An 11315-nucleotide genomic window follows, 5' to 3' on the forward strand; every position below is an offset into this window, starting at 1 on the left:
TTTTAGGGAAAAATCTTTTAATAAAACAATTAGCCAATTTGTTTAAAATTCAGTGAATTGGGTGAACTCTCTGCTTGCTTAATTTTACTTGTTACTTGACTTAAAGGTCAACCCAAGACTTTATCTGGCTGATCGATGTTGGTGAATGGCATCTATAATTTCCATGATCATTACAAGCTATTAATTTTTTTTTTTTTGCAGTTTTTGGCTGGGGCCGGATTTGAACCCCACCTCTGGTATATGGGGCCAGCGCCCCACTCCTTTGAGCCACAGGCACCGCCCTTCTTAATATTTTCTTATCTTAAACAAGAAACAACAAAACAACAAGGGCAGAAATTGTCTCACCCTGAAAAGGTCTGTATTTTTCAACTTAAGTCCAACCATTTATTAATAAAAAATTCATTTCTTCATCCAAGTATTTTTCCCGCCCAGCATTTCCTACATTCTAGGCACTGAGATAAGCCCAGTCAAAACAGGGTATTATTGGTTGTGAGATTTGATTCAAACAGATGCTGAAACCCCACATGAAGTGGAACAAATGGAGGTCGGGATATGAACAGGGATTGGAGAGAACCGTTGCCTGGGCACAGAGGGAATATAAATACTGGCACTATACTTTCATGCTCAGAATTAGCTAAATGAGTGAAAACGGTGGTAGAACGTTTTTCAAGACAAAAGATCAAAGATGTACTTTAACTTAATAGCATCTATGTTTTCTCATAAAGGTTTACTGAGAGTTAATTTCCTTGCAGTTTACACTTTCACTTAAGTCACAATTCTCAGTGAGGTCTGCCCTGTTATAAACTGAACACTCAGCCCTAGATGAGATGTAATAAATGTGCAATCATTCTCGGAAGCAATGTTTTAGCAAGTGCTTATTTCTGGTTTCAGCAAGCAACTCTCCTCCTCTGGCTTGAGCGCTGTATCCTAAACCCCTGTTTGAAAGCTGATTGGGTTCTGACATCATTTTCAACCGAATCACCAGTGTTGCTGCTACGAACACCTGGTGTTCCCTTGGCGTCCTTCCCACCCCAGTCTCAACTTGTCTCAGGCCAGCTTATCTCGGATATCTGCAGAAGCAGTGTGAGGTAGGGTGGTGGCAGGCTGCTTAACCGATTTGGCAAGTGTATATGGGAAAGCTGTTTGAAGTTTTGGTTGCCTTTAATGGATTTCTTTTAACCTCAGAAATTTATTGCCCTCCTGAGGGATGATCGTAAGTCATATTAAACTTGAGAATGGCCTAGACTCTTAAAGATAATCCCACCTGTTCTGAAACATCATCAAGTTATTTTTTTAATCTTACACCATAAAAGTAGGAAATTAATTATGAAGGTCCAGGTAGGACTAGTTTTGTCAACGTAAAAACATGAGCAAAGTGGAAGAGCTTATCTAACACGTTTGTATCATCCAGGGTGCATCACCTGGGAACGGAGAGATGAGCTCATCTCCCGCAATCCTTCACTCTCAAAGGAGAGGCTAGAAGCCCCCAGACATGAGGTGGCTTTCTGGATGCTGCATCTGGCCCGCGGCCTGGCACAGAGTAGATTCTCAACAAATACTTGTTCTAATTTTGCTTCTACTTTTCTCACTAGCCCTCCCCCACCCCCAACCTTCTAGGGCAACACTTTCCCAGAAGAATAGAGTAGCATGGATTTTTCTGGGGATGGGAGATTGCATGTCGCGTGCAGGGAGAGAGAGAGACATAAGTGATACCTGTTATCTTTTCCCTATTAGTAACACTTTTTAAAAAATGCTATTTTCTTGAATTGGGTGTATTTGTTAATTCTATTAAACTAATATGATCATGGAACTTCTCAGTCTAGCAGGATTTTAACAATAACGTTTAACCGTCACGACTGAATTAAACGGCAATTTAGAATATATAAATTGGATTTTATTAAATTAGAAGATTTTTATTTGTAATAAATTAAACTTAAGTCCATACATTTCATTTTTTCAGCTTTCGTGTTTTAGTGGAATTAATTTTTTTATTTGCGAACATCTAAATTATCTAAGTGCTGCATGTTTTAGAAAGAAATATATGCATGCATATTTTAAAAAGTCACATGGTCAAAAAAAAAAGTGCCGTGTAAAACTCTTATTTTTCCATGGTATTTTATAGTATAATAAGAACTTTGAACAATGAATCTGCAGATTCAGATCCATGATCCAGCTCAGGAATTTAATAATCTTATGATGTTGGAAAAGTCAGTTAGACTTTCTAGAATGATGTATTTTCAAGGCCATTGTAATAATACTAACAAGAATGAAGATCTTATTTTTAAACTTCAAGTTTATATACATTTAAAATTTATGTATTTTTCCTTATTATGCCTTGTGGAAAAAATAGTGAGTTTGGAGAAAATTGAAAATTGGCTTAAAACTCTAAATTGTTATAAAGAAAGTTATTCCCAAGTACTGTCCATTATAATAGGCACGATCTGGTAGGAAAAAAAAATCAGACAGGGTGGTGAGATCTCTGAAGGTCAATGTGGAAAGCTCATGATCTAGCTCTTCCATGGGAGCCCCTAAAAGTGAGTTTGGAAATTTCTGGCCTTAAACGAACAAGCTTAACATTTTATGTTCAAAATAGGAAATTAAAAATGTTCTTTGTATGCAAAAAGTGATAGACTGGCTCAGCACAGAGCCAGCCACATACACTGAGGCTGACTAGTACAAATCCAGCCAGGCCAGCTAAACAGCAATGACAACCTCAAATAGCTGGGTGTTGTGGTGGGCGCCTGTAGTCCCAGCTACTTGGGAGGCTGAGGCAAGAGAATAGCTTGAGCCCAAGAGTTAGAGGTTGCTGTGAGCTGTGATACAACAGCACTCTACCAAGGGCAATATAGTGAGACTCTGTCTCAAAAAAAAAAAAAAAGTGACAGATACTGATTCAATCGCTATCTTCTGAAAATTTACTTAAAACAAATTAACAGCCTAAAGATACTTAAATATGTTAAAATGATAATTTTTTTCAAACCAGGGCTGCACCTGTTAATTACACTGCTGAAACGTTTGAATTTCAACTTACCATTACTGCAACGTATTTCTTTATTTTCACTTAGAATTTGTGGAACTGCAGCTAAAAAAAGAAATATAATATTAAATTAAAAGCTATTAATCAAAATGTTAAATACATATTTAGTTAGGCAAACGTGAGATAATTTAATAAAACACATTTTATTACTTAACTTTTATTACATCTGTAAGCACTTCTAAGTAAAACTGAAAACTATAATAAAACAAATTATTTGATTCTAAGTTCAGAAGAATGAGTAGTTCGTAAATATTATGGGAAGAAACGAATGTTCCATTGCCATCCTTTGCTGAAAGGTGGAATATGGTTTCTTCTGGTTCTATTATGTAATCCTATCACTATAATATCCCAAACCATTAAAATTATAGAAATTCCACCCAGTTGTTCCACTAATATTTGTTCTAAGTTTCCAAACTTATTTGGACCTCTATTAATAAAGATTTATGGAATAAATGAATAAAAACACTCCAAGTACTTAAATCATTCATTTAAAAATAAACACAGAGGAGGAGAGAAGGGCAGGTGCTCGGCCCTCCTTCACCGGCCTCCTGACTTATTCTGTTGAATGAGTGATTCTCAGCTCTCAGAGAATGAGTGGTCTCAGAACCATCCCAGGGGCCTTATCCCTGGGGATTCTAGTTTAGTAGATCTGAATTTCCAGGTTTCCCAGGTGATGCTGTTGCTGCTAGATGTTGGGGGCTACACACGCTGAGAATTCTGGTATTTGACTAATATCTGATTGGTACTATTATAGGAAAACTTTGATCTTTTAAAAAATTTACAGACATATGGGTGGGTACTTCTTTCCATTTTTTTCTTCTTAAAATTAGAAACATTTTATGACCAAAAGCTTAGATATTCTTTAGAAGAGAAAATAGATCAAAAAGGGAAAATCAAAATAACCACTAATTTTCCTTGAGTGTAATGTCCTGCCAGCCAATAGCTATGCTGAGCAAGGTATCATAAACATCTTTCATGTCACAAATATTTCTCCATGACATAAGAATGGCTTGATAGCATTTTATGGGATGGCTATACCTTAATTCACATGGTCAGTCCACTTCTGCAGCCATACTAGTAGTTTCTAATTTTTATTTGTTAATAATTAATGTAATGAAATGTTTGTATACTACATACATCCTTATTTTCTTAAAATTAATATGTAGCAGTGAAATTTCTAGTCTGCAATAACTTTTAAAGCTTTTCTAATATGTCATTAAATGAGCCCTTAATAAAAGTTGTTCTAATTTAAACCACTTCCAGCTCTATGAGAATACGCATTCCCCTACACTCTCCTCACCTCTACTGTCTTCTGTTAACGTTTTATTTTATTTTTAATTGACACATAATCACTTTACGTATTTATGGGTACAATGTGATGTTTTGAAACATATACACATTATGTAATGATCAAATCTGAGTAATTAGCATATCCATCACCTCAAACATTTACCATTTCCTTCTGATGAGTTCAAAAGGAAGGCTTAACAAGAAGACAGGTTAAGGATAAGTAATAGAACACCAGAATTTATTCCTCCTATCTAACCATGACCAATCTCTGCCATTCCCCTCTTCCCTTATTTCCTTTTATCTTTTATATTTTCTATTTTATCAAATGGCACCCACCTTCCCCAACCTCTAGTAACCACTACTGGTAACCACTGTTCAACTTCTATGAGATCAACTTTTTTTTCTTTTTTAGTTTCTACGTGAGTGAAATCATGCAGTATTTGTCTTTCTGTGTCTGGATTATTCCATTTGACACAATATTTTCTAGGTTTATCCATGTTGAAAATGATAGTATTTCCTTCTTTCTGTGGCTGAACAGTATTCCACTGTGTATAGATACATTACATTGGCTTTTTTCATCCATCCACTGATGAGCACTTAGGCTGGTATCTTGGCCATTGTATGTAGTGCCGCACTTAACGGGGAGTCCAGACAGCTCTTTGACATCCTGATTTCATATTCTTTGGATCTATACCCAGTACTAGGACTGCTGGATGCCAGTTTTACTATCTTTAGGAAGAAAAATCTTTCAAAATTTAAGAGAAAATCACATTTCCTTATTTAATTTTCATTTTGCATTGCTGCTTGAAGCAAACATGTTGTATATAATTTTTTTGGCCAGGTAATATTTATTTTTATGTTGGAATAAGTGGGACTGTATCTTTTTACCTTTTTTATTTTCTATTGCATCAAACGGCACTTGTGGTTTTTCAATGTTCTCATCCTCTGTGAAAGAATTCCTGCAAATGCAATGCCAAGCAACTTTGGGTTAATAAAACAAACAAAATACATGGAAATTACACCTAACACATTATCTTTTCTTCTGTGTGGGCACAGTTATTTTGACAAACACAAAGAAACACTTTCTGGATTTCATTTGTCAAAACTGGCAATCCGGCCTCAAATGAGGTGCATGGAAAGCTCATCATCTCTAATCAGCAAAAGTACATTTGAAGAGAACCAGGACAAAAAGTCCAAAACTGAAGAATCTTGGATAGTCTGGGTCCAAAAGAAGTGATTCAAGAACCCACATTCTTATTGGAATCTGTCTGGCTAAAGTTACATAGTTCTGTAGCAAGAAGCCTTGGCAACTCTGGGCACAGCCTGAGAAGAAAATGCATTTAATTGAAGAAATATCAGTGTACGACACTGACAATGACCTATGTTTTGCCAAGGCTTCTATCCTTAAACTCCAATTAATAGTAGTGAATGGTAAGGATTGGTTGTATCCTGGTGGGTTCACCTCATTTTTTCTGTTATATAACTAAATGCTTGGCCAGATTACCCTTCAAATCCTGAAACTTGGGACCAAAATAATCTAACTTGCAGACAGAAAAATGTCTGGTTCTGATGATGGAGAATAGCAGGCATGATGCCCTGTCAACCCCTGACATGATTGCCCTGTGCTGGGACAAGTCTTCATTTTCATCCCTACAAAATGGTAATAAAAATACTTGTCCTACCTCAGAGGGGAGCTATAAGAATTAAATACAAGTTTCCTTGTTTAATAACACTTTATAAATATTTATTGTCCCAAATTTTTTCTGGGCACTAAGATAGAGAAGAGATGAATAAAGGCATATTCAATTTCTTCAAAATATAAACATAAAAATAAGAAATTAAGAAGAGCCAAGGAATTAAAAACATTGTCAATACTGGAAAATGTGATAATTTCATTTGCAGTTTTATTTTTAAAAATCTTTATTCCAGGGTGGTGCCTGTGGCTCATTGAGTAGGGCGCCGGCCCCATATACTGAGAATGGCTGGTTTTAACCCGGCCCCGGCCAAACTACAACAAAAAAATAGCCAGGCATTATCGTGGGCACCTGTAGTCCCAGCTACTTGGGAGGCTAAGGCAAGAGAATCTCTTAACCCCAGGAGTTGGAGGTTTCTGTGAGCTGTGACACCAAGGTACTCTACCAAGGAGGATAAAGTGAGACTCAAAAAACAAAAAAAAAAAAAAAAAAACTTTATTCCAGATGACTCTTACAAAACATACAACCCTAAAATGTATAGAAAGTGAATTTTGGAAACATTCCCATCTTAATGGGATGGGAGCTTTGTAGGTTAAAGCATCCTGCTGTGTTTTTCTATGTAATTCTGTGAATAAATTATTTGTTTCAAATCTAGGAAATCGAGGTGGATTTTCATGGAAAGCAACTCCTTAGAGCAAAGTACACATGCGACTTTATTTCCTAGAAAGTCAAAATCAGCACATGGTGCAGAAATAGTCATTTCAAGGTTCTCATTCTGCTGGGATTCGCAGTAATTCTGTGGAGAGTGCTGGATTTTGAACCTTGGGGCACAGACATGACTTAACCTACCACTGTCATGCTTTTCTGACTATCTCTGTCCTCACTTTATTGCCATCAGCAGAAGATCTTTATTTAAAAGGAACGGTGAAGTCACTGAACCCCACAGGTAGTGTAGGTATGTAAAACTGACGTTTTCTGTCTTATAAGGGTACATGTGAAACTTACTAAATGTAGGATATAAATGTTTTAACACGATAAATAAGAAAATGCCATGAAGGCTATGTTAACCAGCTTGATGAAAATATTTCAGATTGTATATAAACCCAGCACACTGTACCCCATGACTGCATTAATGTACACAGCGATGACTTAATAAAAAAAAAGAAAAGAAAAGAAAAGAAGTGGAGGTGACCACTGTGAAGGAAAGGCCAGTGATGACCTCCCCGTCTGCACGATGTCTTGGAGGAGAAGCAGAGAACTACGAAGAGAAGGCCTGGGGCTCCCGTCCCAGTTCGACTGCTGTTGGCTGTGCAACAGGAGCAAACAACTCATCCTCTCAGCATTTCAGTTTCCACATCTGGAGAAGCTGTACCATATGCCTCTTCCTTGCAATACAGCATGAATGAGAATTAAATGTACTCACTAGTTAATTTACAGAAATTAGAATGAAGTATTTTAAAAATGAGAATTAGCAATAAACTAATTGCTTCTTGACAAACACCTACAGTTTATTAGTCTTAGTGTTAAGTTAGACTTTCAGAACTTGTCTTGTTTTTCCTATAAAGGAAAAAAAAAAGACATTACCCCCACAATGGAAGCTAAAGTGATCTCCAAGTGGTATAGGAGCATGGAAGGGAAAGGATACTGATATCTACTGCCTACCTGAGCCACAGCATGCACTGCAGTCCTTCAGTTGGGATTTGTATGTGGTTTTTTGTTCGTTTTTTATTAAATCATAACTGCATACATTAATACATTTATGGGGTACAATGTACTGCTTTGACATATAATGCAGAATGCTTACATCTAACTGATTAGCATAACCCATACCTCACTTATTTGTTGTGGTAAGACGTTTATTCTCAATAGTTTTGAGATGTACCATTGCTTTATGCACTTTAGCTGAGGTCCCACCAAATATCCTCCCTCCGAACGGAACAAAAAGTGTCCGATGTACTCAATACAACACATTCCTGTGAATGGTAAAACAGTTGGGATTTTTGAATCCAATTCAAAAAAGTCCTGACTCTTTCTGCCTATACTCAATACTGACGATTTCTAAATTTTCCTAGAAGAAAAGAATTTATTCTTCTAAATTTAAGATCAATGGATTGCTTAACCTCACAGCACACATGGAGCTTGAGAACGCCTTGCTGGGGACAAACTTTCCGAAGCTTTAGTATCTCAAGGGAACGTCCTCAAAGTTAAAAACAATACTTGAATGGGTTCCTTGGAGAATCAGATTTGTTCTTCATCTGTCTCTAATAATGAATGAGACAGTTTGAGATTGAGCAAATGCAAAGTGGCTTTGAGTTATATTATTTCAAACTTATTTTTCAAACAAAAACAAAACCTTGTGCCAGGATTACTTATGTCCAGGGACTGAGTAACTAAGGTTAACTTCATAAAGTCAGGGCAATTACAGAGTTATAATCCTGGAAGATGTCCTAAGAATCCTTCAAATATATTTATATATGTTTACATTATACAAAGGGTTTCTTATGGAACTGTTTTCATCATCTCCTGAGACAAAAGGAAGTGAAGTAAAAATCCATAGAAGATAGAACTGACGCTATTTTTGAGAGAGGGCTAGGGACATACACGAATGGCAGGGCCGTTCAGCCGCTCATCTCCCTGGGAGGTCTAGGTTTCCCTCTGTTGTGCTGGCAGTAGAAAAGTTAAACGCTCCCTTAATTCCATCCATATAAAAGAGAAGCAGACAAAACCGTAGGTGCTGGCCCTTTTCACCAGCTGCTGGAGACCTTAGTGTATCCCTGGTCCCAGCTCCCTCTCACTCCCTCCCGCTACCTCTCTTTAGGATGGAGGTGAGGATAGGAAACTTTTGTCCCAGACAAACATTTTCCATAAGAAGAGGATTTTGATTTTTTTAAAGAAAAAAACCCTTTTAAAATAAAATAAAAAATTTGTGACAAAGAACACACATACACTTACACACACACACGAAGAGGGTGCCAAAAAATGTGTGCACATTTTAAGAAAGGAAAAAACTATATTACATTTGTAGTACTCAACTAACGTTTGACTTGAGCAATTACCAGAGACATAGATATAACATACAAGATAACACACATTCTCAGGATAGATTGAGTATTACAGATGTAATACATTTTCTTTTTTTAAAATGTGTATACATTTTTGGCACCCTCCAGGTGTGTGTGTGTGTGTATATATATATATATATATATAAATCTGTACCCGTTTTTCTTGGAAAAAAGAAACACCTCAAAAACTCTCCAAATAAATATTCGTAATGTACCAGGTTTCCACTCTGACTGATGGTTCATAAAACAAATCTCACCTAATTCTTTCTGTCTGACACTCCCACAATTCAAGGATATAGATTATAGAATAAAATAAGACTGAATCTTTTAATTTTCAGCATTACTTTATAGTGGAGTCAAGTCTCGTTGGTTTGAAAAACTGCTGGATATATTTTTGTTACGGAGCTGGAAGACCACTAGAATCATTATGGTTTCAATGCTTTAAAGACATTCATTTTCCAGAGCATGAAAATTTGGACGTACTTCTTTTTGTTGCTTTCTTTAATGTAGGCAAAGCCTTTTGAAATCAATCTTTAGACTACAGACTTTCTGAATTGCACAATTCAAATTTGTGGCTATCTTACCATTCCAATGGATGCAGCTGTGCCTTTTTATTCATGAGCTGAAATTGTTCAAATACATTTAGAAGAGACCAGTATTGGGTCAGGACTGAACCAGGTTTCCCCATCGGATTTTCCATGTCATAAAATTCATGCATCAAAGACTGAATCCCAGGAGTGGTAGATGGGAAGAGCTGAGAAGGAATATTCAAACACACGACATCAGCATAAGTTATGAAAAGAAAATTAAAATGACGTATTACTAAGAAAGAGTTCGTATTTAGTCAGATGTTTAAAATGTAAGATATTTATTGAAAACCTATTGCTCAGTACCATCATTTAATTTTCTGTGCAGCTGTCAAGGTAAATGCCACTTTTTATAAGGAACTAATTTGTTGATGATCACATTTCCAAATAAGGTGAGTTTTCTTTTCTTTTAATAGAAACTGATTTCTCCTTCCTGTTACAGATGCCTGAAAACAGCTAAATAACACAGTGAATCAGGCAGCGGTAAGAAGAAAAATCCTCTTCAGCTACTGAAAAATCTTGTGCCGGTGTGAGAAATACTAATCTCGCACACACGAAAATCTGTGGTTATCTTCTTGCTACCCTGAGAGTCAAGGAATTGGGGGTTTGCCTTTCCTCAGTAAAATAACTCTTTAGTTTTTCCTCAAATTAAGCTGAGAGAAGTTCTCTACACTCAGTATATTTTAAGTTGTGAAATTCCTGAAGGGTAAAGCCACACTTTGATTAAATTTCTCTAGTAATGAGTCAGACGGTTGTGAATGTGATACCTACTCTATTTAAATGTATTAAAATGAGGATGTGTCAATTAAATTTTCTTGGGGGAAATAAACTTATTTATTTTTTAACCCTTGAAGTGTGGAGTCAAATTACAAAAGCAAACATCAAACAGTCATTAATTGATTTAGTAAACTGGCTAAACTTCTATAAGTAGCATATGTATACACAGATTATATTAAAGTCGGAAAATGCTTGAGACAAATGTAAGATTAATAATAAAGTGTTAATGGGATTCTAAAAAATGCTATTGTGGAAAGATGTTTTCTATGAGAAAAACTCAGGTGGAAAATGAGTTCATTAGAACCTCTACACAAAGCAGAATGGTAAAGAAAGCAAGTACTGAGCATTCACATTCGTCTGCAATTAATCATCTTTTTGATATTAGCCAATAAATAAACAGAAGCCAAGAAAATACATGTTAGAAAAAACAAATGCCTTCTTCCAAAGTTAAATCAGTAACAGTTGTTATAATTACATTTTTCTTTGAAGTTTACTATAGAGTTATAACTAATTGAGATTTAAGTCGCTTTCTAAAATATTGTTATATTCAGACGTATTTGATTTGACACAAACAAAAAGTGTATATAATAAATAAATTTTAATTGATTAAAATAAATAAAAAAATAAATTTTCATTGCATGTAAATGTTCCAATGCTAAAGGAAAAATGTTTTTAGAGAAATGTTGTCATTTTTCCCCTGAAAATTTTCAAATCCTACCACCTATGCTATCCTGTATTCTTTGACCTTAAGTCATGTATTGTTTGCAAACTCTTAAAGCATATAGATTTTGTTCATCTTACTATTAGATCTCCAAAGATGAGGAAAGAAGTTAGCACAGATTTCTGTTTCTTAAATATCTTAGTGTGA

The 11315-nt window shown here is 35.7% G+C and overlaps 1 protein-coding gene across 1 annotated transcript in view; it reads right to left on the reverse strand.

Moving 5' to 3' along the window:
• Nucleotides 1–11315, reverse strand: part of CPED1 (cadherin like and PC-esterase domain containing 1) — a 276366-nt gene that overhangs the window by 130538 nt on the left and 134513 nt on the right. Inside the window, exons 10-13 of the mRNA XM_023513225.1 lie at nucleotides 11122–11144; nucleotides 9668–9919; nucleotides 5216–5286; nucleotides 3032–3082 (exon numbers count right to left, since the gene is read on the reverse strand). Of these exons, the coding sequence (XP_023368993.1) occupies nucleotides 3032–3082; nucleotides 5216–5286; nucleotides 9668–9919; nucleotides 11122–11144 (397 nt within the window). The remainder of the gene's footprint in view (nucleotides 1–3031; nucleotides 3083–5215; nucleotides 5287–9667; nucleotides 9920–11121; nucleotides 11145–11315) is intronic.

The sequence above is a fragment of the Otolemur garnettii genome, unplaced genomic scaffold, assembly GCF_000181295.1.
Source record: "Otolemur garnettii isolate 467f Iridium unplaced genomic scaffold, OtoGar3 scaffold00037, whole genome shotgun sequence".
NCBI lineage: Eukaryota > Metazoa > Chordata > Mammalia > Primates > Galagidae > Otolemur > Otolemur garnettii.